General features: G+C 30.8%; 5 protein-coding genes across 6 annotated transcripts; 3 read left to right on the plus strand and 2 right to left on the minus strand.

Moving 5' to 3' along the window:
- Positions 1 to 2,030: 2,030 nt before the first annotated feature.
- Positions 2,031 to 9,425, plus strand: LOC112679517 (exocyst complex component 6). Of its 2 annotated transcripts, XR_003148220.1 has the most exons (3): positions 2,031 to 2,263; positions 5,711 to 7,946; positions 9,336 to 9,425. XR_003148220.1 is itself a non-coding variant. In XM_025549354.1 (2 exons), the coding sequence occupies exon 2, from the start codon at positions 2,612 to 2,614 to the stop codon at positions 4,901 to 4,903; it is 2,292 nt and encodes a 763-aa protein (XP_025405139.1). In that variant the 5' UTR covers positions 2,031 to 2,263; positions 2,595 to 2,611; the 3' UTR covers positions 4,904 to 5,045. The 2 variants fall into 2 exon arrangements, 1 of the variants encoding a protein (XP_025405139.1); XM_025549354.1 differs by lacking the exons at positions 5,711 to 7,946; positions 9,336 to 9,425 and adding an exon at positions 2,595 to 5,045.
- Positions 9,362 to 10,445, plus strand: LOC112679505. The gene is made up of 4 exons (XM_025549329.1): positions 9,362 to 9,691; positions 9,755 to 9,949; positions 10,030 to 10,164; positions 10,227 to 10,445. The coding sequence occupies exons 1-4, from the start codon at positions 9,362 to 9,364 to the stop codon at positions 10,443 to 10,445; spliced, it is 879 nt and encodes a 292-aa protein (XP_025405114.1).
- Positions 10,446 to 12,677: 2,232 nt separating this feature from the next.
- Positions 12,678 to 16,114, minus strand: LOC112679482 (unconventional prefoldin RPB5 interactor-like protein). The gene is made up of 6 exons (XM_025549302.1): positions 16,032 to 16,114; positions 14,553 to 14,799; positions 14,340 to 14,492; positions 14,071 to 14,200; positions 13,720 to 14,005; positions 12,678 to 12,866 (listed from the first exon to the last, which is right to left on the minus strand). The coding sequence occupies exons 1-6, from the start codon at positions 16,077 to 16,079 to the stop codon at positions 12,732 to 12,734; spliced, it is 999 nt and encodes a 332-aa protein (XP_025405087.1). The 5' UTR covers positions 16,080 to 16,114; the 3' UTR covers positions 12,678 to 12,731.
- A 117-nt stretch (positions 16,115 to 16,231) lies between these two features.
- Positions 16,232 to 18,327, plus strand: LOC112679483 (guanylate kinase). The gene is made up of 4 exons (XM_025549303.1): positions 16,232 to 16,881; positions 17,465 to 17,789; positions 17,902 to 18,128; positions 18,192 to 18,327. Exons 1-4 carry the CDS (start codon positions 16,839 to 16,841, stop codon positions 18,299 to 18,301), a joined length of 705 nt encoding a protein of 234 aa, XP_025405088.1. The 5' UTR covers positions 16,232 to 16,838; the 3' UTR covers positions 18,302 to 18,327.
- Positions 18,328 to 23,580: 5,253 nt separating this feature from the next.
- On the minus strand, positions 23,581 to 26,416 carry LOC112679484. The gene is made up of 3 exons (XM_025549304.1): positions 26,007 to 26,416; positions 24,625 to 24,811; positions 23,581 to 24,259 (listed from the first exon to the last, which is right to left on the minus strand). Exons 2-3 carry the CDS (start codon positions 24,774 to 24,776, stop codon positions 24,007 to 24,009), a joined length of 405 nt encoding a protein of 134 aa, XP_025405089.1. The 5' UTR covers positions 24,777 to 24,811; positions 26,007 to 26,416; the 3' UTR covers positions 23,581 to 24,006.
- Between the last annotated feature and the right edge of the window lie 205 nt (positions 26,417 to 26,621).

Here is a 26,621-nt window from a genome sequence, read left to right on the forward strand (position 1 = left end):
TAATATAATATGATAAAATGCAATGATCATTATTTATTTTTATTTATTTTATGTCATAATAGGTACTAGTAACATGGCTATTTTTTTCTCGACAGTTATTTTTTGTACCGATGGACCGAACGGGGTAGTAGAAAGGTTCTGTTGCGCCAGCGCAATACGTGTCATTAATTGCGCTGATTCGCGGTGACGGGATTCGAGTGACGCAAACTCTTATTAAAATGTACAAACCGTCTAAATGAATAATGTATTATTATTAATAATACAGTAAATGGACGAAATTAGCGACTTTGCATTTTTGCAAAGCACGCTCGGCCACGGTCCCCATCCCCTTCAATCGATAACGATTTATTTCAAATGTTTCTTACCGAATTCTGGTCTGCCATTATTCTCTGTTGTTTTGCGTTATCTATGTACGAATTATAATATTTCGTCTGTTTATTGTCTCTGTTCGTTGTTTTAATCTACTCGGGTGAGTTAATTTTGTATGAGAATAATTTTTACTAATGACTATTTTGCTAATATGAACGGTATATTATGTTACTACTGATTGGTCGTCGTTGTCATAAGTGATGGGAATAATTTAATCAATTCGATTATTTTCAAAATTATTTTAAAAATTTGAATGAATTAATCGAATAAAACTTTCATATGATACAAATTTATAGTAAATAGGTATCCTCGGGTCTATACAGTGGCGTATTTTCAATTTTTTCTGGGGGGTCCACAGTTTATTCATAATTAATATAAACAATATATTATATTGTAATAATTACGTCCTTATGCAGTTTTTGGAGGAAGTTGAACTAAATATATAATGTAATAATCGTAAAGTCTTATGTAATATTATATATATATGTACCTATATATTGTATTTAGCATTATATATTATAAAGTATTGTTATAAAATAAATTCCAGTTGTCTCGATTTTTTGGCCAACTCCTCTATCACTTCATCAACAGTAATTTCAACTTCCCTGTGAATGTTTAACATACCCAATTCTGCAAATATGTAAGAATTGTTGTTAATTTTTTATTTTTTAGAGAGGTTCTGGGGGGGGTCCAGTACCCTTGGACCCCCCCCCCGTAAATACGCCACTGGGTCTATATAAAAACACAAAATTATATTCTTTGAACTTTAAACGCTACAATTAAATTATTTATGTATTCTCGCGACTTTTGTTCCATAAGAATGCGTGTTTTCAAAAACGAGACGAATAACAAATGACCGTTGGAACAGACTTAACCCTAAAAATTTAAATTATATTGTATTTTTAAATAGTAATTTAAATTTAAATTTAACTTTATATATTATTACTTTTCTTCGCAATGCAAGATACAGTTTCCAAATTATCATTAATATTTAATATTTTATACATTAGTTATATACTTGTAATAAATATTTGTTCTATTTTATATTTTTTATTCTCTACCTAGATACATGGAATAGATATTTCAATGGTGATATATTCGAAAGATTATAAAAAAGTAGTTGATACTACTCCAACTGAGTGTTACCTAATTATATTATATTATTCTTATACATTATACACTATACCCAGACCCGTTAAATTATCTTTAGTAGATAAATGTTGAATGCCGCTCTATACTTGCCCCCTTGTGCTGGGCCTGACTGTACCAATGACTATACCATACATACTTATAAGACCAATGGCTATAAAGCAGTCACAAGTCAGTAGTGTGCAGGTGGTGAGATGAAAAAAACCATTCGATTATTTTATCGTTCGAGTGAAAAAAACCATTAGAATGATCCATTCGATTATTAAAAAAAATCAATCGATTTTTCCCATCACTGGGAATAATAAATACATAATAGATTGGAACTAGTAATACCATAATACCATATTGAAAATGACATGAGATTTGTTTATCATCTATGAGCAATACGCACTCGGATTGTCGTCCTTGGTGTTTTTGAATAGCCCGCCATCTTAGGTTGGTCGCACTGTGCAGGATTTCGCTCGGGACGAATCACCATTGTGTTTACTTTTGATTTTTTTCGCACACCTAATCTGTGCGCGAGGCGCTCCACTCCTTCCGCCGACGCTCTGAGATATTCAGATTGACTTGCGGTCGGCTCCGTTTACGTGTGTCGCTGGTCGATATTATTGCACATTTGCTAAATGTCCCGTTGAATACCGAAAGTATAGCAACATCAAAATTTAGCCGCATAATAGGTTTCTCGTCCTACCGTTCGCCAGCCATTGAGATTAATGTCTCGTCCGTTTTCATTATCTTTATAAATGTAAGTAACAATTCATGTGTACTCATCATCTTATAAATTATCGTAGCTTGTTATGTTTTTCGTTTTTCATTATTATTATTATTTATTTTTTTATACTTACATAGTTAGCCGAAGTATATTGTTACGATTTTGTTTATTTCCTACGTCAGCTGGCTTCGTTTTTATTCGTAGTTGAATGTGTTGTTTAGGAGTTTTTTTCTTTTTTGGGATATCCAATGGCGGGTAATGGTGTTTGCTCGGTGGGTCCTGGTGTACAGTTATAAATCATAGGGATACAATATTTGCAAGTTACAAAAAGAAACCAGTTATGTTTTGTTTTTTTTTGTGCTAGCTTGTTGAGTAGAAAACATGCAGAACCAAGACCATTTGCTACAAGAGATAGAAGGCATTGATGATTACTGGGGCCCAACATTCCGGGCCATATACGATCAAGATGATGACAGCCGCAAATTCATTGATACTTTGGACAATCGCATCAAACAATATGACAAAGAAATTGAACGCATGTGCAATTTCTATTACCAAGGATTCATAGACTCTATCAGAGAATTACAGCAAGTAGAAAATCAAGCTTCAAAATTGAAAAAACAAGTTGTTCAGTTGAATTTAAATGTGCAGACCACTGTTGCTGAAGTCACAAATGCTGGTGAAGAGTTAGTGAAAGCCAGGCAGGTTGAGAATAATATTCAAATGGCTATTGATAGTTTATCATTATGTTTGCCCGCACTTTCTTCATACAGTAAATTGCAAAAACAAATGGCTGATAAACGCTATTATCCTGCATTAAAAACATTAGAACAACTTGAACAATTATATTTACCTCAAGTATCTCATTATAAATTTTTTAGGCAAATGATAGAAAAAATTCCCAAACTGAGAGAAAATATCAAAGAATCATCTATGTCAGATTTAAATTGCTTTTTAGAAACTATAAGAAAATTTTCATCTAAAGTAGGAGAAGCTGCAATGAAGCATAGTGTTGAACAACAAAACTATGATTTTGGTTTGACTAAATTGAAGAAGAAAAAAGATTCACCAGATGATAATTCTGATGATGAAGACTCGTTAAGTGCACAAGATCTCATTGATTTCTCTCCTGTTTATCGTTGTCTTCATATTTGTACTGTATTATCTTCAAGAGATGCATTTGATGCTTATTACAGACAACAAAGAAGGGAACAAGCCCTTTTAACTCTTCACCCACCAAACAACATGCATGAGTCTATTGCAACTTATTGTAATTATTTACAAAGTATTGTAGGATTTTTTGTTGTAGAAGATCATGTATTAAATACTGGAAATGGATTATTGACAAGACCTTATTTAGAAGACTTGTGGAAAATGGCTTCTGACAAAGTAGTTAGCATAATGAGAACAAATACAGCATACTGTACAGATGCAAATTTACTCTTGAAAATTAAAGATTTAATTATGGTATTTTGCTTAACACTTAGAAGCTATGGGTATTCTGTTAAAAACTATTTAGAATTATTACATGAAATACAAGAACATTATAATGAAATACTAATGCAAAAATGGGTTCAAGTTTTCCGAGATATTTTATACAGAGAAACATTTTGTCATCTCGAGGTGGAAAACCAAGAACAATATGATAATGTTGTACGTACATTTCCTTATCAAGATGAACAGTTAGAATCATCACCATTTCCTAGAAAATTTCCATTTTCTTCGATGGTGCCTAGTGTATATGATCAAGTAAAGCAGTTTATATATGCCTGTCTAAAATTTTCAAATGACTTAAATTTTAGCGAAGGAGAAGTTGATGAGATGGTTCAAAAATCTACTAAGTTACTGTTATCTAGAACTTTTAGCGGATGTTTGTCATCTGCTTTTCATCAACCACGGCTTGGTCTTTTACAAGTTATACAGATAATTGTTGATACTGGATATTTAGAAAAATCTTCAAAATCAATTCAACAGTTTGTATCTGAAGCTACTGGATCTACCGGTGGAACTGTTGGTGATGATGCAGGGATCACATTGGGTGTGGCCAGAAATGACGCTGAACATCACATGTATGATAAGATGAAATTAAAACTTAATGAATTTTTGGATTTAGAAGACTATGATTGGATGCTAGTTGAACCAACCGGTCAAGCTTCATCATTTGTTACTGATTTAATAAACTTTTTACGTGTAGTTTTTAATGCATTGAGAAATCTTACTGAAGAAGTGTCTGTCCATGTATATCAAGTTGCATTTGAACATATTTCTAAATCTGTATTAAACTTATTACTCAGTGATGACATCAAACAGTTATCTATGGGTGCTTTAAATCAATTAAATTTGGATGTTATTCAATGTGAACTATTTGCTGCATCGGAGCCCTTTGGGAAGACTGAAGATCCAGATTTTTCTCAACATTTTGCTCCATTAAGACAACTTTTGGACTTACTTCTGAGTTGGGATTGGTCAACATATTTCCATGACTATGGTCAAGAAACATCAAAATATTCACATGTTAAACCAACCACAGCTATTATTGTATTAGAAAAATTAAAAGAAGCGGATAAAAAAAGTGTATTTTCAGTATTGAAAAAAAGTGAAAGAGATAAAAAGAAATTATTAGAAACTGTTCTTAAGCAATTAAAGCAATTAGCAATTACTGTTCAACAATAATGATTTAGTTTTAATATAGAGTTAGTCATTACTTATTTAACCAAATACTATTAGAAACCACCATCTGATTTAAGGGTATTATCTATATTATATTACATCCACCTAGATTCTTAAAAACAATTATAGTATCTACTTGGCTCTTACTAATATATTATTATTAATATTTATATACCATATTATATTTAGGCTTCCTTATTGTTTATATTATTTACTATTTAAAGATTATAATTTTTACCATATTTACTAAAAAGTTAATTTAATTTATTTCTTAACACATAATGCTATTAGTTAAAATTTATTTATTAAATTATATAATATATTGTTTAAAGTACCTAGTCATTTTGAATTTAAACAATAAACACATTTGTTTATTGATGTTCTTTTTTTTTACCATACCATTTATAGTTCAAAATAATTAATATTTTTACTAATGTATATTCAAAAATAAAGACAATTGTATTTAATTTATTGTATTATTGGGTACAACTAAACACCAATTTTCATTATTCAATAAATTATTTTACATAAACCTCCCATAAATCGGTTTTATTATTTTATTCAATTTTTATGGTGGTTTAATATTTGAATAATTATTTGTTTTGAATACTATGAAATTATCAAATATATGTTTGATATACTTGAATAAATTATTATATTAGGGCATTATATTTTAATTTACTGATTAGTTTAATGGTGTAATCATTTCTTAGTAGCCTTTAAAAAAATATATAAAGTGGAAAGTATAATTGTATGCAATTAACATGGTTAACATGGATTAGTTTTTTCCACATTATAATTTTGTTAAAGGTCATGATGTCATGTAACGAAGACTATATTACTCCAGATGAAATTAAGAACGCACTGGAGTTGTTGGACAAAGAAGAAATTTCTTCAAAAAAACGTTTGGAAGCATTTTCCAACCGATGGCACACTGTTATTAGTGATGTTGATTTGGTTACTAAACAGTTTAGCTCTTTAAACTCACTTCAAGAAAACCTTTCTCAAGTTCAAACTAGAATTCTTGATTCTTCTAAACTTGCCGAGGACATATCTTCTAAAGTTCGGCAGTTGGATAAAATTCGAGGACGTGTGTCGGAGTGTCAAAAACGAGTTCAAGATTTATTAGATCTGCAACTATGTAGCGAAGGTGTTCAAATCGCAATGAAAAATGATGAATTGGAGCAAGCTGCTGCTCACGTACATCGGTATCTGTCGATCGACCAAACAAAATTGCAGCGCACAGCAGACGACATGGCCCAAGATTGTTCAATGATCACAAGCGCTCTGAAACACTTGCAGGACGCTACAGAGCTTCTTCAAGAAACCGTGTCAAAAAGGTTTGAACATGCATCTTTAGTCCAAGACTCGAGATCTATAGAAAGGTATTTCAAAATCTTTCCACTGCTCGGCATGCACGATGCGGGTTTGGAAAAGTTCGTTGATTATCTCGGACGCGTGTTGAAAGCTACAGCCGACAAAAGTTTGAAAAACGTCACGGATACGTCGTTGTCGAACAATCGGGCTAGTATTATTTTCGCCGACGGGTTAACATTCGTTTTCGAAGAAGTGGCTAAAACGATAGAGGTTCAACAACCGCTGATCGAAACCCACTACGGTCCCGAGTACATTGTTAAGTTCTTGTCCCGTTTGCAAGCCCACTGTGACGTTTTCAGTAACAGTGTGTTGCAGGCGTTTCTGAAAAGGCGAAGAATAAGAGAGCTACTGAAAACGATGCGCGATGAGTGTGACGTGAACGTGGAGAAACCCGATTCCAAAGATATCGACTTACTGGTCGAAGAAATCGTGTTGATCTTGGCCCGTTACGATCTGTACTCGAAGTTCGTGCGCAAACGTGTCAACGGCGACCTGGAGTCGAAGACTTCCGGCGCCAAGTCGATACTGGACGACAGCAAGCTGTGCTGCTCGGTGCAGGAGTTGATGGGCAAGTATCTGGAGTTTGAGAGATATTACATGGAAGAGAGTATCAAGAAAGCGGTGGAGATGGACACGATCGAGGGGGACGAAGACGCGGACGCGGTCACATCGAGCCTGGTGGACGATGTGTTCTTCATCGTGCGCAAGTGCGTGATGCGCTCGCTGAGATCGGGCAGCTTGGACGTGCTGTGCGCGGTCATCAACAACGCGGTGAATGCGCTGGAGACCGACATGTGCACGTTCTTCGGACGGACGCTTAGCGCCGGGTACCCGGGCTCCGGTTACTTCAACCGGTTCACTCCGGACCTGGAGAAGGTCCGGCAGTCGTTCCTGGCTGCGCTGAACAACACCGAGGTGGCTGTCGAGTACTCCAAGTCGCTGTCCCAGGCGTTCCGGGAGGAGATACCGCTGAAGCTGGTCGGTTGCAACACCGACAAGCTGGAAAGCTGCCTGCACGACTTCTCTCGCGTGAACGCGTCGCTGGTGGCCTCCAACAAGAACGGATTCAGGCAGCTGCAGAGTTCACTGGTCGAGCCCAAGCTGCTGGTCTGGATGGAACCGTTCTACGAGCAGAACTACAAGATGTCCGAGTCCGAGTTCGCGCAGGCTGAGGCGGACAATCCGTTCGTGCAGACGCTCGTGCTGAACATCGACACCATGTTCAGGGAGTTCAAGACGAAGCTGACCACCAACAACTACAACAACATGGTGGTGGTCGTGGCCGAGGAGTCCGCGCTTCAACTGGAGAAAGCCGTGATGAAGACGGAGTTCAACCGGCTGGGCAGTATGGCCCTGGACAAGGTGGTCCGCACGCTCATCAACTACTTCAGCGGCGCCAGCGTGTGGCCGAGCAGGGAGAAGTTCGCGCGGCTGGTCCAGGTCACGACCGTCTTGAATTTGGAACGCGTATCCGACCTGAACGAGTTTTTGAACCCCGACAGCGGCATGCGGTTCTCGTGGAAGTTGACGCCCGACACTATTAGGCAGATATTGAAGTTACGTGTCGATTTCAGAGAGGACGACATAAGAAAAATTAAACTGTAGACATATGCGCCACATGCTTCTGTGCAGTAGTAATGTGTACCAGTATTTACCAGCAAGTCAAGGAGTGAGTATATTATTATAAACGCACTTCATGTTTTTTTTTCTCGTGTTATAGATTCATAATGCCGGTCATAATTTTATTCTTTTGGTCCACACAAAGCGCTAAGTGTAGATCCAATACATTTAAAAATAATTTAAAACTGTTTTATTTATTATTACACTTATTTATAATACTGTTATATTTATTTGTTAAAAATGTGATTATTTTATTGTTTTAAAAATAAAACGTTATTACGAATATTATTTTGTTGTTACAATTCATACTTTCCACCATTTTCATTAATATAAATATCTAATAGTAATAATAAAATATTAATAACTTATGATAAAATCAAATATTTCTTAAAAGGTAAATATTTGACTTATGTCTTCTATAATAATCCTAAATACGCTTTAAAAACATTAACAGTCATTAGAAAGTATTTCAAAAATTAAATTTAGTGTAATTATAATTGAATTGAATTACCCTAATTAACTTATAAATACCATATATTTTGCAATTTTTATTTGGGTGCTAGCTTTTTATGTCTGTCTAAAAATTGATTATAAATTAATTATTATAATTAAAATGAAGTTTATTTGAATCTATTAAAAATAATTGAATTATGAAATAAATTTCACAACTCCAAATTGGTGATGAATTTAATTTATTAGACTTAAAAAACCAATATTATTAAATAATTGTATAGACTTGTGGTTGAAATACGTATATTATATCAATTGGATCTTAAATTCAACAATTTTACATTTTAACAAATGGAATTAGTTGAAAATATGACAAGTAATACATAGGTATTATTTTATAGGTGTCATATCTCTGTTTATTAACTGCAAGTATGTCTATTTTTATTCTCCCCAGAGAAATTTATTATTCAAAAGGTACGGTCGTTGAACCAACGTTGAACCCTTTTGTTACTACTATTTTTTTTTATGTGTTCAAGTGAAATGCAACTTTCCATTAGTCAAAGTTTACACATAGTATGATCATAACCCTTCTCGGGTGTGCAACAAAACCGTTCGTTCGTGTAACTTACGACTAACAACTGCTGTCGTAGCTAAATCAGGATACCTGTACGATAAATCTACCATAGAATAGATTTTCCATCTATTCTGTATCAATTCACATCGACTCTGTAAGCATATTATTTTATTGTAATTCGTTATTTTACGTTTATACGTTTTTTGATAATTTAAATTTCGTTTACACCACAAGCATGGTAATAGGACGCCAAAAAAACTCGGTGACGCATTCGTTTTATTTTTTTATTTTTATTACTCAATAGCTTATTGTTTTTCTTGCATGAAATACCTATTGTAGGAAGTTTTTCTTTTAACTATCTATATTATTGAAAACGAAGTGTATTTGAATACTGGACGAGGTGTGATGTAATAGGTGGTATACCAGGTGCCTGAACAGTGATGCAGCGGGGCCCAGCCCAATTGAGTTCTGTGTCAGACCTGTACGTTAGTGACGAAATATCGGTGCTGCTGGAAGAGATTCACGATTTGGAACCAAAAGGAAACATTGCTCCTATTGACGACGAACAGGAGTTTGAAATCAACGGCAGTCAAACGGGAGGTTCGTGGTTGGAAGTAACCAACAGTATGGCGGGCACCCCTGGGTCATGGGATTCCCATGCCAACTACAAACACCAGGAAGCGTCTAGAGCTAGGTACAATGGAGTAGTACTGCATTATGACAAGAGGCCTATGAAAACCCCATCGGGTGTGATTCGAGTCTTGTTGCTGGTGAGTTTTGTCAACCTGTGCCCACTGTACTGTCTTATGACCAATTATAATCATTTGTTTCAGGTGACTTGTGCCCTGTGCATGTTGTGCCTGTGCTTTGCTGGCACTTCCCGGTTGGCTTTATTTATGCTACCAATGTTAAATCGGATAAGATTCATTCTATTTGTCACACTGTTCAATTTTCTAGTCACCGGAGCTATACTTTTTCTTGACGTCACTCACACTGTATATCTGTTTCCATTCAACTGGGGTAAATTGGTAAGTAAAACGATAAATATCAGAGTAACTAACAATTATGTTATAACACTGACCTTTTGTATATTTATTTTTTTTAACAGAATGTATTGTTTTATGTCATGATGACTATCTTGTGTCTCACAAGCTCTTCACTAGTTCTTCATCAAGTGTATTCATTCCATGAGTCTTATACTTGGGTACCACGTGCAACACGCCATCAATTACTTGTGGCTGCAGTAAGTAAAAAGCAATCTGATTATGAAGACCGTGTAAAATATATTTTATTGATTTTTTTCAGGCCTTGGGTTATTTGTGTGCACTTGAGACATTGTTATTGGCCTTGTTAAGTCGTTGCGATGGTTTGGGTGGCTTACATTATCGTCACGTCAAAGATGATATGACTAGTCCACCTAATACATTAGCATTGCGTCAGAGAGTTCCACCACCACCTACCGTAGTGTATTCTCCATCACCTTCTCCTTCATTTTGCTTACGATCTATCAACCCTAAGTCATAATCAAATATATAATATATTGTCTGCATATGAAATAAATATTTTATCATACATTAAACAGAAGTTGAAACTATAAATTATTGTACTTTTCTTAATATGTGCATATATTTATTTATATTCATTTTTTTTTTTTTTTTTGTATTTTTTGTGTGTGGAATTACGACCAATTTAAAATATTATTAAGTTATAAGTTAAATAATTCTTTATATATTTTTGTACTGATGCAATATCTTCTATTAAATTTTATTTAAAATATTAATGTAATTTCAGTATTTGAAAATATTTTAATCCCACATATTTTTATTATAAACAAATTTTTTAAAGGTTTTCAACAAGCGATTTTTCTCACCAATGAAATAATTCATAGATATTTCATATAATGTGTGCATTTTTTTATTTAAGCATTGGTTTTTCTTGTTTTCAATATATTTTTGTACTAAGTATATTTATTTTGATTTTGAAAGTAAAAATTGTCATTATTGGCCGTCCACTTACAATAGATAATTTTGCGCTTTACACAACTGCTGACTGTTGTGGTACTTTACATCTCTTTTGGTTAATTTTCTATTCTATATTTCTACATAAAAATTAAATCCATTTCCTTAATATTATTATTTACATTCTAACACATAGTTTTATTTGGATGAGAATATTGAAACAAAATTAGTATTTAATAACATTACGGGCACTGATAAATTTGTATGTTCATATTCATTTTTAACACATTGTCATTAGTTAATAAGTTTGGATTTTAGACGTTCATTTGTTATGTAAAATAATAAATAATCAAGTTTCATGAATTCTTATTACTCTTTAGAAACCAAAGTTCCCAAATGTTGTCATATCATTGTATACCTAAAAATGTGGTCTGAAATATTTTAGTTGAGATAAATAGGTTTTACTATACATATTACATAATTTGTAAGTTTTGTTTCACATTTTTATTTTTATTGTCACTTTAACTGTATAAATATTAATATCACTGATACTTAATTGCTTGAAATAGTTTATTTATTAACAGTATGATTTAATGATGTAATAGATAAAGTCTTAGTCGGTGCTTAAAATCTTAAATTATTATTCGTTCATTATTGTCACATAATACTTTTGCTCAACAAATTGTTGTAACCAATACTGTGGCAAAAACATATATTGTGTATTTTTATTGTATTTCTGTATTACTATAATCGTTATTCTACCGTATTAGGTTTTAAAGTACAAAACTATATTATGTTTACACATTAATTTGTCAGCAATATAATAGTCTTGTTTACAATGCATTCAGAACGCCAATTAAAATGAAAAATGTAATTTTTTAATTAGTATTATTAAAATATATTAGAATACCAATTTAACATTTATACTTTTGAAATGGCCAATTTAACTGGTGTGCAATGTCAGCATGATATACATTGTAAGCAATACCCTTGGTATATATAAATGAGCTATGAAAAATTAATTTTTTTCTATTATTATTATTATTATGATTATATTTTATAAACTTTTCTTTGCAACAATATACTATGTATAATTGAAAATTATTCACATTGCATAAGGTGAATGCTACTAGAAATAATTTTTAACTATAGGAAAATTTTTTAGGTATACACTAGTATCACAGTCCTTAATATTGTATAATAATAATAATAATAATAATGATGATGATGTATTTATATGTGTAATATTATAATATGATAGTTAATAAATATTTATTAAAGATACAATATATAATTATTTACCATAAATACAAGTGATGGTTGGTTGTGAAGGTAATTTTATATTGAGAGGTATTTATAATAATTAATTGGCATAATTTATAAAAATATTCATTTTAATTGTAACTTAGTTAAAATATAATACAATTGACTTATAATTTTACATTCATGAATAAAAAATAGTAATATTTCGAACCATTATGTACATTCAATGTTAAATACCTGACTAATATTAAGTTTCTGTACTGCTGTATTTACCATTTAATTATCTTGTTAATTTTACAAGTTATTTTATTTTCACATCATTAGACATTTAGTTATGTACCTCAATGATGTTTTTTTTATTGTACTAATATAATTCTTACTATACATATTTTTATATTCTATTAACAACACTAAATACTTACATAAGAGATCTAAAATATGAATTTATTGTTTATATAATAAAAATGACATCACAGATATGAATAATTATAAAAAGTTGGTGATATATTTATAGATAGTTTATATACATATGTATAGCTTTATTAACAGCTTAAATTTAACAAAATAAATATATATATATAACTGCAATTTAATAGTTTTTGCTTTTATTTCGATTTGCTTTGAATCTACTCATGGGTCTTGGGTTCTCTTCTTCATCAGTTTCATTTTCGAGACACGTATCAGAAATTCTTTCAACTATATCATTGATTTCAGTTACAAGTATCTAAAAATATATATAGTTTATTATTATAATTACTTTTTTTTTCTTATTTTTAATAAATAATATTACAATACAAAGTTTAATCATTTTTTTAAAATGACAATTTTCTATAAAAAATTTATTGCAGCAAAATCAAAAATGTAGAGACAATATACATTTTACCATCTAAAATGTTTATTTTTATGCTATATATCAAAGTGGTCAACTTTTATAGATTTGTGATCAGATTTTAAGCTTTCTAGGTTATCATGATCAACAACTAGAAAAAAAGGTTGTCACTGAGCAAAAATATATTTTATATACCTACATAATGTTACACTCACATCCTTTATTTCTTCTATTTAAATATTGATAAATAATAATAATATTTAATTTTACATAATATATACTTAATTATATATTTTTTATTAATTTATATGAATGCAATACAATTTATTTAATAAAGAATATCCTACTTTAAATAGAAATATCCTTACTCAATCTCTGTATAAAAATTTTAGTTTTCATAGTTATTTATTTGTATACATTATCTTCATTAATTGTTATTAATATAATTTTTAAATATGTGGGGTGAACAAAAATATTGTTTAATTTGCTTTCTAAAAAAATTTTAAAAAAAAGGGAGTTGCGATTAATTTGAACTCATATTGACATCGACCTATTGGCCACCCCTACTATATATGATTATTAATACTTTAGCATCTTTTGATTTTAATTTTAACCAATACATTTCTTGATTTGGTTTAAAACCAAATTTTGTTGTTAAACAACCAAAGTTTGTTTAAAACCTAAGCATATAGTATAAGGCAATATATATAAAAAAAAAAAAAAAAAAATCAAATAAAATTGAACATACTTTAGGGTTCTCATTTTCATTATTAGTTTCTTCTCTTCTACGTATGAAATGTTCTTCAGGTCTTGCTTCAAATTCTTTAATTTGAACATCATTATTAAATGATACTCTTTTTTTAATTTTTTTCTTCACATTTCTCGTGGTTTCTGGTACATCATTAGTAAAAACTATTTCTATTTTACTATCTTCATCATCGTCATCATCATCATCATCATCATCATCTTCATCAAGAAAATCATCATCAATATCATTACTATCTAAGTCTTCATCATCAGAATCATCATCCTCACTAAAGATAAAAAAAATATTAAATGAAAATTTCACACAAAATATATTGTGATAAAAGCATAATACTTTGAAGCATATTTTGAGAGATCACATAGATTCCATAATTGTTCATAACTCATTTTTTCTGTAATTTTGTTTTTATTTTTTTCCTCTGCTAACTGCTGTTTATATTCTTTTACTTTTTGCTTATGTAATTCTGAAATAAAAATGGTTAGTTATTAACAAACTAGATAATTTGCATTTTTCTTAATTAATATGATGCATAATTATAAACCACCATTTGGTTGGAAAATTTGTTATTTTTAAGATTAATTCAAAATCCTCAAATTATTTACCTTTCCATTCTGCTTCTTTCTCTTCATCATATGGTTCAACTATTTCTTTTAATTCGTCTGATTGCGAATCAGAAAATATTTCTTGTCTGGCACTACAATTTTTACTTAAAAATTGTTTTTCTTTTTCTAGATTTTCAATCATATCATCACACCCTAATAAAAATAATCAACTTGTGTTAATAAAATATTTTTAAAGTTAAAAACTATACATACTTTTGATTTGTCTTTTACAAACAGCTTTAGCCTCATAGGCTGTCTGTTTAGTGAAAATATCATCGTATCTAATAAACACTTCGTTCGTATTACATAATTGTGCACGTATAAACACTTTAGTTCCAATTGGCATCATTATTGGTGCTGACAATTCTTTAGGAAATTCTTCTAAACATGTATGTAATTCTTCATATTCTCTTTTCTGGCCTTTCCATTTTTGCTCCAGTGAATAGTTACATTGTAAAGCCTATAAAAAAATTAAAACATTTAATTATTAATATTAACTGTCTTACTTAAAATTAAGTGGTTTATGATGTATTTTTCTTATTCATTTTATTCAAACAGAAAATAAATAATTTAATATGAATTGTTTCATGATTAACATTAATATAATAGTATAATTTATGTAAACTATTTTGATGTTGAACTTCGTTCAACATAATACAAAATATGAATTAATAATTACTTGTTATAAAGAACCATACAAAGTTCACCTAGTTAATGTACTTATTTTTTTTTTAGGTTTTTGTCTATTACAAAAAAAAACAATGAACAGGCTAATTATAATAGAATTTAAGATTTTAAATGCAACTTTTAATTTTAACAAATATAAAAATTGAATATTATATGTTAATTAATGAATAAATATATAAAAATATAATTAGTCACTTTTTATTTATCAACTATTCTAAATCAATTAAAATTAATGAAAAATATTTGCCATCAAAATTATGTAATAGCCAACAAATCAATACATTATTTATAAGAAAATAGATTTCTGGATCTATTAATGCCAATTAATTAGCATAAGTATAATGAGAGAGATTTAAAAAAAATCAGTTGCTTAAAAATAACAGTTAACTTTAATAATATAAATAATTAGTGTTCAGTAACATTTTTAAGAAGGTACGTATTATATAAGAAACTATATAATAATTTTTTTTTTAAAACTACAAGTATTTATTTCATTTTCTAAACAAACATTTTTATGAATTTGATGAAGAATAAAGATTTATTTGTTAATATGAAACAATAATAATCTAAGCTTGAATAAGTTTCTGAATAATACTAACTATATTATGATAGGTTTGTTTTATGTGGCACACTATAAATACAAATGAATGTATAGGATAGTATACATCGTTAGAAAACAGCTATTTGTAATTAAAAAAAAATCAAAACTAGTACAGTAACCTTGTAATCATATTAAAATATTAAACTCGAACCTTGACATGATATTACATCTTAACAGGAATAAGGGTTGGCAACAATCAAGTGTTGTGTTCACAAAACCTAAGACCGTTGACCAAACCGATTGTTTGTTATCAAATCATGTTGACTAAACCTCCGTTGGGATTGCACAACAACTGTGCTTTCACTGTGGATTATATTGAGTAACGGCAAGTCAACAGTGGTGGCCGCCACGATGTTACCGCCTCGTCAGGTTCGTGAAAGAGATCGGCGAAAAGGACGACTTACTTCCAAATTGATCTTCTGCACAAAATCCGTGGTTTGCGGGTTGTCCATGATGACGTTTCGGCCGCCGACGAAGACGGGTGCGATGGAGTCTCGTGAACGGGCGAACGGTAACGACGGTCATGCGACTCGTACGACAACTGAGAGGAACGGAACGACGGCGTGATGTTAATGCTGCGAACGATGTACCTTGTACTGTTCGGTTCGCGGTATCGGCACATGTGGTGAGTAATGCGACTGATAAGGCGACGACAGCCGAATAACGGAGGGAAACGTTCCCGGGACAGCTGTTGCACTGCGGAGGAAAAAACGAAAATCCGTGAACCATATTTTTAAATCTTCATTACCGCGCGACCGAAGTAATGAATAGTCCATCTCCCTTCCCCCCCCCCTTCCACCGTGTGCGTGTGCGTGTCTTACGATTAGATACGTACGCCACGCCGTGTTGTTGTTATTGTTCCGACGACGATGGCAATAATAATAATTATTGCAATCAATAATAAATGCATAAATCGTGTAATGACGCGCATAGGTCGTCGGTAAATAATAATGATCGATAAACAAACCGTGCGGTTAACATCACGGTGATTATTATTGATGCGTGTACAGCGTCTGCAGATAAAATTTGTTCTAAATGATTGATATGTGGCACGTTTGCTCATCTGCCGAGTACGCCGAACGCATTCAGTCAACAGTACAGTTGCTGCGTGATAACTTAATCGCTCGTCGACGTACCCATTGTTATTGACGGCGTGCTAATATTTATATTTAAACCGTCGTTGTTCCTCGCGGGCGTACGACACTGCGACCATGTATTTCCGGGCAGGTGGTGCCACCGCCTTGCTGATTGGAGGTAAGCACGTCCGGCCGTAGGCGAAATGCGCTCATGGAGAAATCGACGACCCCGCGGCGGCGTGAAAAACGTGCCCCTTTTTTTAAAAACGTACGGAAAAACTGACGCGTCCGAACGGATCCTTGGGCCGACGATGGCACCATCCGTGCGCAGCGTTCGTAAATTAATACACGACCGGTGTCGATTTCGTTTTTTCGCTCGATCGTTTTCTCCTGCCCCTCCCCCCCTCCGCCGTCCCCGGACCGTGTTACCGTCGTGATACGGCGACGGAAGCACGCGCGCGCGTCGACGCCACACACACGTTGTTGTCAAGTACTCGCATTGCTATATTGTTACGTGGTTGTTTCGTGTAACTGTTCCGTATCTGTTCACCCAGTCCCGTTAATTCGTGTGCGTCCTCGTACATTCCTGAACTTTTGTCTCGTTACACACCCGGCTATCCTTAGACGACGCTAACCGTCGGACGCCCCCCTCGGCAACACTCGTTTTTCCGTTTTATCCTAGCCATATCGATTGCGCGCTTTCCGAAATATTAATAATCTTTTTCTAAATTAATCCGATTTGCCCGCGCTCGGGTGTGCAGCAGAAGCCGTACGAATCCGTTTGCTCGATTTCCGAGGCATTGCGAGGATATCCAACACTTGTACGAAAATGGTACAACAAAACAACAGGCTGCTGCTGGTGTGCGGCCCGTCCGGTTCTGGTAAGTCTACGCTGCTGCGAAAACTGTTTGACGAGTACCCGGACAAGTTCGGGTTTTCCGTGTCACACACCACCCGGTCGCCCCGACGTTTTGAAGTGGACGGTCAACACTACCACTTCACTACCAAGGAAATGATGCAGCAGGCTATTGACCGTGGTGAGTTCCTCGAGCACGCCGTTTTCTCTAACAACATGTATGGCACCAGGTAAAGTGTTTATTCGTTGTTTATAATACCTGCATTCATGTGGCATGGCTATTGCTTGTATCTGTGTTCTTTTTCCCACCGTTTTATCCGGTTTGTTTTGTAAACGCATTAGTTTGGAAGCTGTTCAAAGTGTCCAAAAGTCTGGCAAGATATGTGTACTCGACATTGATATGCAAGGAGTGATTCAAATTAAAAAAGTACCTTCTCTGAAACCAATTGGTATTTTTATTAAACCTCCCAGTATTGGTGAGTTAGAAGTACGGTTGCGTAGGCGAGCTTCAGAATCTGAAGATAATCTCCGTGCTAGATTGAATGCTGCCCAACAGGAAATCAACTACGGTAAGCAAGTTTATCGAGGGATCAACTTAGAACAAATAACATAAAATATCTAATATTTTTCAGGAGAAACGCCTGGAAACTTTGATTGTGTTATAGTAAACGATTCCTTAGATAAAGCATACAATGCATTCAAAGACTTTATTTTAAAATCTTTTGAAAATTTAGATAATTAAAGACAAATTGTTTTGTACTAAAAATATTCAGTATTCACAACTCAGTCAGTAAGTTTTAGTTAAACTATTTTTAAATGGTTATGTTTATTAGAATATTTAAAAAAAAAATAGGTTTATATTATATTTAGGTAGTTTATATACATTATTTTCATTATCTAATTAACATTGGGATGTGCAAAATAATTTAATTTAGTTGGTCACATAATAATGCAAGTATAATAGGCATACATTTGTGGAATTTATTAACCTACAAACAAGTATAAAGTGTTATAATTAGTATTTAAATAATATTACTATCAATTATTTGCTTAATCAATAATGGTCATGCATAGGATCTAATTAAATTAATTTTTCCCTGAATTTTCCATGTCTATAATATTTTTAAATAATACCATTTCAATTTTTAGTTTGTTTTTATTAAATAGTTACTTTTGTTTTGTTATATTCTGACTAATTTTTACCTTTTTTATGACATTTCTTCATTTCAAAAATAAACATATTTTGTACTTAAATGATATAATTTTTTGAGGAAAATAATATTCAGTGGTTCTAATATTAAAAGGTCCAAATTCATAATCATTTTGAAACAATTGAAATTTGTATTTAACAGTCTATTTTATTCATTCCAATATAATAATTATGTTAATTTATAATAGTTAAACAATTTTTCCTTTTCCAATTACATATCACATTAAATTAAGTTCCTGTATAATCATTTTTCACTTTGCATATTTTATTACTATGTTATTTTTTTCATGAATGCTTGTAACATATTTCTAAATTCAGTTTATTAGATAATGAAAATGTAATGATACTAAAAGAAATATTTGTTACTTATCCATCATGTTTTGAGTTATCTGAAAATTAATTGATACATAAATTGTATATTATATACCTATTATGTATAATAAGGTACTGATAGAATTTTTTAATTTATATTTATTTTGGTTAAACAGCTAAAATATTAGGTATATAGTTAGTTCAGTGATTAAATAAAAATAAAATATAAAACAATTTCTTTTCAAAAGCTCTTGATAAAATTTAATATTACAGTGTCCAAAAAATTCTAGATATTATAGAAAAATTAAATTTTAATCATAAACAAAGAGTCACATTAAAAGAGAAACTTTTATTTTTTACTATGAATAACATTTAAATGTACAAGTAATCTTCGTATTAAACAAGATAAGATATTTGGAATGTTTTTGGTGGAGCTTGAAAAATATTTTTACTATACCACTTATCATTGTGATTTGAAATAGTTGTAATTTCTTTTGTTATCTATCAAATCTACTTATCTTAGTTCCTAAGAAGTTGAATTTTATAAATACATTTTGGGTACCAGGAAAGAGAGGTAGTGATTCACTTTATCCATATTTTTTTTCACCTTATATTTTCATAATTCATTTTAATGGTCATTTAAATTAATAATTTTTTAACATATTTCTGAAATAAATGAATTTTTCAATATTATAAACCCTGAAAACAGTCATAATGTTTGATGGGTTAAAAAATATTATTTTTAATGTGTTGAAAAAAATATGAATTTATAATAATTTAATATAATGAATTATTTTCCCGCTATAGCCTTCAATTGATATTAAGTTTCACTTGATAAACAAGTTTCTTTATCAAGTGTGTTATGATATTTGGTTAGTAATGTTGTTGTGCCAAATGTACTATAAAATACAATAATTATTCTCCTACTTAATTTTCATATTATTATATTATTTAATCAAATTAAATATTTCATTTGATTAGTATTTAATTATAATTAAAAAAAAACACCTTGCACCTAAAAAAAAATTATCTCTGTAATTAGATAATGAAATAATAATTAATATGTTATTCCATTAGTCTAAAATTGTTAAAGGTTTCAAATAGAAATAAAAGTTCTAATATTTAGTATGGAAGTTGATAGTTTCTAATTTAAAATTGAGAGTGGTAAGGTGTTATATATTTTTATATAATGAGTGATAACATTATGATAATTTTTATGATTATTAATACAATTAATTAATTCTATTTGAGACCAAATTAACAAATTATCATATTTATACTTGTAATTGTTCATTATATAGATTATTATATGGAGCAATCTTTAAAATGTTCTATTATATTTCTATTTTAATATTCTATACTGTTGATTTTTTTTGTGGTTACATATTTTAAATATATTTATTTATATATGATGTTAAAAACTTAACTAGTTATTTTTGTAGTACCTATTTATAGGTGCATTAGTAAAAAGACCGAGTGGTGAAGTTAATATGTTTAAGTGAAACAGATTGTATAACATTTCATATTAGTATTAAATATATTTTTTGTACCCCAAAAATTGTATACCATAATGTCATCATTAAAAAAAAGTATACTTAAATGGTTCAAACCATATTAAAAATTATGTTAGACTTAAATTAATGTATTTTATTTATGATTTTTTATCTCTATACTGATTAATTAATTTAAGATAGTATAGTTGTTAATTTACTGAAAATACAAATTATTTTGTATTGTATTTTTAGTTTTTTCGATGTATTTTGTTTATTTTACAACTAATAAACTGTGTGATATCTATGTTAAAGATTTTAAAATCATTTTATTGATTTATGAATTAAACAAATTATTTAAAGTGTATCCATTTTATCCAGTCAAGATTATATAAAATTAATATTAAATATTTGCAAAGTTAAGTTTATTTTACAATTCCTACATCTTACATGTATTGAATTCAAGTGAAATGAAATAATGAAAGTAATTTTTTCCTCAAGACATAAAGGTACTCTTAGTATCCTATACCAAGATTATGGTGTCTAGTTTTTATTTTAATTTAAATAAGATAAACTCCATAGCAAGTACATTTATTTTAATTTTATAGATAAAAATATGTAAGTATAATTTATAAATGTTGTTTGGGGATTTGTACTGTCTGTTAAAACTTTTGATAAGAAGTCGAAAAGTAAGTTTATCTTAAACTTAAACAACAATTACTTTTTACAGCTGTATTTACAATACTTAACATACTATTAAAATCATATAAATGAATGACAATACATTTAATTATAACTTAATAAATTATTATATATAATTATTTTCTTACATTAATTATTACTTATGCAACATTAATCACTTTTAACAATATCTTTAAAATATATATATATATATATTTTTATTTTAAAAATATTTTAACTTTTTTGTTCAAAATAAAAAATGAAAACTGCTTTTGTTTTTCATTTTTGAACACATAATTTGATATTTTATTCTACATGCATTACAAGTGGCTGTCCAAAACACAGTAGCTTGAAGTTTACATTAATTTAAAGATTATAAATAGAAAAAGTATTTGAGGTCTATGTTTGCTAAATGCATCATTCGGTGGATGATGTGGTTTTGACTATAGTGTGATGTAAAGTTCACAATAAAGATTAAATAATCTAATAGATCTATTAGAAATACTAAAATTAACCTCTGTAAGAAGTTTAGGTGCATGAATGGAATCGCTAACAAGTTACATTTTACAATCTGATAAACTACTGAAATTGAAGTTGTATTGGATGGAGAAATAAACATGTGGTACATATTCGATTTTAAAAAAGAAAGAAACTTAATACATGAATTTACGTTGATACATTTTAGTTTTTATTAATCAATATAATATATCATTAATTTTATTAATACGTAATGAAGATTACAGGGGCGCCATTTCAGTTTTAAAATGTTTAATGTTTAGAGTTTAAAGTTTACTAAAGAATTTAAATTTAAAAACATTGGAAGTCAATAAAGTGTTCGTTTGATAAAAACCAAAAGTGCTCTTATTAATATGTACGAAAAAACGAGCTTGTCAACTTTTTCTCCAACAAAACATTGTATTGCTAACGTGTATTAGTACTGAACAAAAAACCGGCACTATTATAGCAGTGAAAAAACTCCATTAAAATTTGGGAATGCTCCCAAAATGCTCAACAACATTATAAGTAACCAATAACTTAATTGGACATTTTTAGAAGTTGTTTACTGTATACTTTTGAATTATCGTTATTTGTTGTCAAATTTATTTAAATAGTGTGTTTAAGTACTTTTAAAATGTATAACCCTACTCTTGACTTAACATATATTAATCATGCTACTGTCTATCATGATTAATCTAAAATTTAACGCCTACAATCTAAACAGGTACCTACCTAGTATAATATAATTTAGTATGAAACATGAACATTGAAATAAACATTTTATACTCTACAAGGTGTTTCTAAAATGAAAGTCAACTAATATTAGCGCATTCAGTGGAATGACATGATTGACAACATTTTGAAATTTCTTTTTCGTATCTACAACCAGAATTTAATAATTTATTCTTAGAACTATATCTCAAATGTGAATACGTTCATTATATTTTTTACGATATATAGTCATTAAAAATGAAGTGTCACATAGTTTTTCACTTGAAGAGTGTTTTTATCGTTTGGTAGTATTCTCTAATGAAACGTTAGAATATGATGTAGGTGGTAATTTTTTATAAAAACTTCGTTATTTCCTTTAAAATTTTGACGAAATAGATGTATGTCAAGTACTTTCATGCAAAATCCATAGATACGAGGTGTGCTCAATTTCAAACCCACTCTGTATTAACGTTTTTTTCGTATTAATGCCCATAAAATAAATCATAGATAATAAAACTAACTACTGAAGTCCAAATGATAAAATATTTTATTTTTATTTAATTTTTTTTTTTTTAATAACGATAGTTAAAGTATGCGTAAAACATTAAAAACTAGTAAGTTTTCTGAAGTTGAAGACCCCCTCCTCCGTTTATGATTTTCGCGTAATAAAACGAAGTAGACATATACCTATTTTGGGCAAAATTTTAAAGAAAAAACGAATTTTTTTTTTTTTTTTACTAAAATCACCTTAAAGATGATTTTTATAAAATGATGAATTAAACCTCCATCAAATTTAGCAGTTTTCTAGTCTGATAAATGCCGGTTTTCCAAGATTTTACTGTAATTTATTTATTGTGTGTATTTTATTAATTAACACTATATTTGCTTTGTAGAATAATCAAAACTTTCAGTCTTACATGAATATTATTAACTTTAATGCATTTTTCTTAGCAGAAATTAAGTTTCACAGTGCTCCATTCCATCATCACATGGCAAAATACCTTTAATGTTAATAAGAATCACATCAAACTGCAAGTTTTGTGAATACAATTAATTTAATAAAACTGTACCAAGTATAATCCTAAATTAGTACAGTTTTATTAAATTAATTGTGTTTACAAAACTTGCAGTTTGATGTGATTCTTATTAACATTAAAGGTATTTTGCCATGTGATGATGGAATGGAGCACTGTAAAACTTAATTTCTGCTAAGAAAAATGTATCAAAGTTAATAATAGTCACATAAGACTGAAAATGTTTGATTATTTTACAACGCAAAAACTTTATTAATTACCATGCTACGAGTGTAAATATAATGTTACACACCTCGTTCACATTATAACTGCAAGAAATATAATTGTTTATTTCAATTGAAGAAACAAGAATTAAACGATAAAACCTAGGGCATGGATGTGATTTTTAAACTTCAAAAATGACGTCAACAGGTCACCCTACCGAGTACGCTGATATCCTTGTTTCAGTTCAGAAACACCTAGAATATATTTTATATTGAAAAAAAATATTTTTCACTTAAACAATCTGTTACTAGTACGCGTTGTCATCATAAGTTATATACGTAACCTTCTTGTAGGTGGGTTTTTTCCCGAAAGTCTTGGCCTGTCCAGTTTTTTTATGCAGGTTGTACATATTAGGACCTGGCGTAGGATCGTTCGTAATCACCGGATTTCGTCGGGGTATCGCGTACGTGTTTGTCGTCCGCTTGTATTTGTACGCGTCCGGTGCGGGCAAATAATACGAATTCGGAGCTGGTCCGTTTTCAGACATAAGCGGAAAGCGTCTGTGTTGCGGGTAGAAAGAAAAAAATTAGAAATTGTCATGAGAAGGTACGTCACAGTACCGGCACGCTAGTACGCAAATAATACTGCAGAGATAAATAACTTTCGATGTTTTCAGCAGGTATCCCGGTAGTGAAGCGAATTTAGAATTGATTCGGAGGGTTTCATTAAAAATTGTCCTGATATAAATCTGTTTCTTGGACGTAATTAGTGATTTTAATTTTCAATTAACTTTGGGTAATTCGAATTATAAAGACGATACAGTTATCTGAATTATTTTACTGTCGAGGTCCCGGGGCATCCTTTACGTCACCGAAATAGCTGGTAGCAGTAATATTTAAATGTATAATTGATGAAATGATCTTACGGTGCGAAAGTTTTTTGTGTCTTTGGCTTTGCTCGTTGTATAGCCGGTTTCAGCGTGTACTGGTTGGGGGCCGGATAAGAATTTTGAAGGCATCCGAATTTCGTGCGTCCTTGAAACGAAACTTGCGGCGCTTTTGGTCGGACCGAGTCCATTTTCGGATTGTAAAAGTTAGGAGCCGGAATATGTTCTTGAAAATAAATAGTATGCGGTATAGATTTATAAATACGCACACGATACACAGGTTTAAACAAATAGATAACATATCAAATACTAAATATTTATAATGAAATATGTATTTAGCGGTAGATTTAATTTTAGAGTTCTGATTCAACTAATAGGTGTGAAAAATATGTCTTTTAATAAGCCGTTATGGCTTATAAAATATTTATGCACCTTTTCTATTGGCAGACAGTTCGAGTGTCTTATTATTATTATACCTTAACACGGTACCAGTACTTATTTAAATTTACTTTGATCGAACAAAGAAAAGCTAAATATCACGTATAAACTGATCCAGTAATTTTTAAATATTTATTTCAAGTATACCAATATTAATTTTTTTTTTTGATTATGAGATATCAGCAATTGAGTTATATTTTTTATCATAGTGTACCTAATTAGTTAGAAAAAAACGAAACTGCTGGGTTCGAATCGATGACTGTACGATAATACAAAACAATTTTATCTCATTCGGCCACGACGCCCCCAAAATCCATTTATATAGGTATATGAATTTGATTTAGGTTAATATAGATTTTTTTTTAATATTGACCCTTTAGAGAGAATATTCAATTTCTATAAGTGAATAGGTACTATTCTATACGCCAGGAATGGACAACTCAAAGTAACTAGAGGGCTAATTTTTAAAATTTGAACATTTGGCGGATCATAGTAAACAAAGCAAAAAAGAAAAAGGTTATTAAAATTGATAATAAGCATTTATTTTAATTAATTTAAGCTTACGACTGAACCAATACAAAAAAAAAAAATGCCTAATACCTACAGCTAAGTTAGCTATGACAATATGGATATTTATTATATTTAGACATCTAATGATTTAGCTGGAGTTCAATACTATAGGAAACATAATGTCTATTTTTACGATTCAAGTGATAAAATTAATTTCTGATGAACGCTAAAATGTTGTAAAGTGATAATAAAAGGAATACAAAAGGAATAAAACGTAAACGGACCGAATGTGGCCGTCAATTGCCTGCTCTAGAGTCTAGACGATCCTAGTTATTATTTATTTTTAATACATTTTTACCTTGCAGAATTTCAACTACTCATATCGGTAAATATTGAAAAAAAAATAATCAGAGTTGTCATTTTTGCGACTTTTACAAATGTTAAAATCCCAACCCTGTAAATTTAAGTCTAACCTGAAGCCGTCGGTTTCCTGTAGCTGAAATTGTAGTTGGGCTGGTGTGTTTTCCCGAAACGCGTATGATCTCTGAGGTTGTTCGGCAGAAATTGGTATTCCGCTGTAGGTTCTTTCCGTTTCAGTCCGATAGTCACTGCAGGCTGTCGTTGTTTAATTAACGTATGTCCACTGAAACCTATTGCCGCTGGTACATTGTAATAGTTCGGTGCTGGTCCTGCAGTGCGATGAATGCATTCCGTTTTATTCGTTTTATCATAGTATTATTATTATTATTACACACACGCCTCATTATATGAGGCTTTATGTTGTATAATTTTGTTAGCAATGATAAAAATTACGACTTTTCTGGTCGAGATAAACGTGCGTGACATTATGTGTATATACATGTACAAGTGTAGTATGTTTAGTATACATATTTTTGTGTATGTGTGAGTCTAAGTGCACAAATATATACCCTTTTGGACCTTGCATACGTACAACAGTAATATGGTGGGATTGATAAAAAAAACCGCGTAAAATTACTAACGCTGTGTACCTACTGTTTAGACGCGTGTTGAGATTGTGCAACGCGATTGGATTTTTATAATTAGCAATTATGGTAGCTATACAGGGT

The sequence above is a fragment of the Sipha flava genome, unplaced genomic scaffold (genome assembly GCF_003268045.1).
Source record: "Sipha flava isolate LNK unplaced genomic scaffold, YSA_version1 163_pilon_pilon, whole genome shotgun sequence".
In the NCBI taxonomy this organism is placed as follows: domain Eukaryota; kingdom Metazoa; phylum Arthropoda; class Insecta; order Hemiptera; family Aphididae; genus Sipha; species Sipha flava.

Excerpts from the sequence above, each read along its gene's own strand:
- LOC112679484 (XM_025549304.1), bottom strand. The coding sequence starts at position 24,776 with ATGGACTCGGTCCGACCAAAAGCGCCGCAAGTTTCGTTTCAAGGACGC. Across the intron at positions 24,260-24,624 it reads ACACAAAAAACTTTCGCACC|ACGCTTTCCGCTTATGTCTG; the intron begins GTAAGATCATTT and ends CCCGCAACACAG.
- LOC112679517 (XM_025549354.1), top strand. The coding sequence starts at position 2,612 with ATGCAGAACCAAGACCATTTGCTACAAGAGATAGAAGGCATTGATGAT.
- LOC112679483 (XM_025549303.1), top strand. The coding sequence starts at position 16,839 with ATGTATTTCCGGGCAGGTGGTGCCACCGCCTTGCTGATTGGAG. Across the intron at positions 17,790-17,901 it reads AACAACATGTATGGCACCAG|TTTGGAAGCTGTTCAAAGTG; the intron begins GTAAAGTGTTTA and ends TAAACGCATTAG. Across the intron at positions 18,129-18,191 it reads CCAACAGGAAATCAACTACG|GAGAAACGCCTGGAAACTTT; the intron begins GTAAGCAAGTTT and ends AATATTTTTCAG.
- LOC112679505 (XM_025549329.1), top strand. The coding sequence starts at position 9,362 with ATGCAGCGGGGCCCAGCCCAATTGAGTTCTGTGTCAGACCTGTACGTT. Across the intron at positions 9,950-10,029 it reads CATTCAACTGGGGTAAATTG|AATGTATTGTTTTATGTCAT; the intron begins GTAAGTAAAACG and ends TTTTTTTAACAG. Across the intron at positions 10,165-10,226 it reads ATCAATTACTTGTGGCTGCA|GCCTTGGGTTATTTGTGTGC; the intron begins GTAAGTAAAAAG and ends GATTTTTTTCAG.
- LOC112679482 (XM_025549302.1), bottom strand. The coding sequence starts at position 16,079 with ATGGACAACCCGCAAACCACGGATTTTGTGCAGAAGATCAATTTGGAA. Across the intron at positions 14,800-16,031 it reads TGCAGAAGATCAATTTGGAA|GCTTTACAATGTAACTATTC; the intron begins GTAAGTCGTCCT and ends ATTTTTTTATAG. Across the intron at positions 14,493-14,552 it reads TTGTAAAAGACAAATCAAAA|GGTGTGATGATATGATTGAA; the intron begins GTATGTATAGTT and ends TATTTTTATTAG.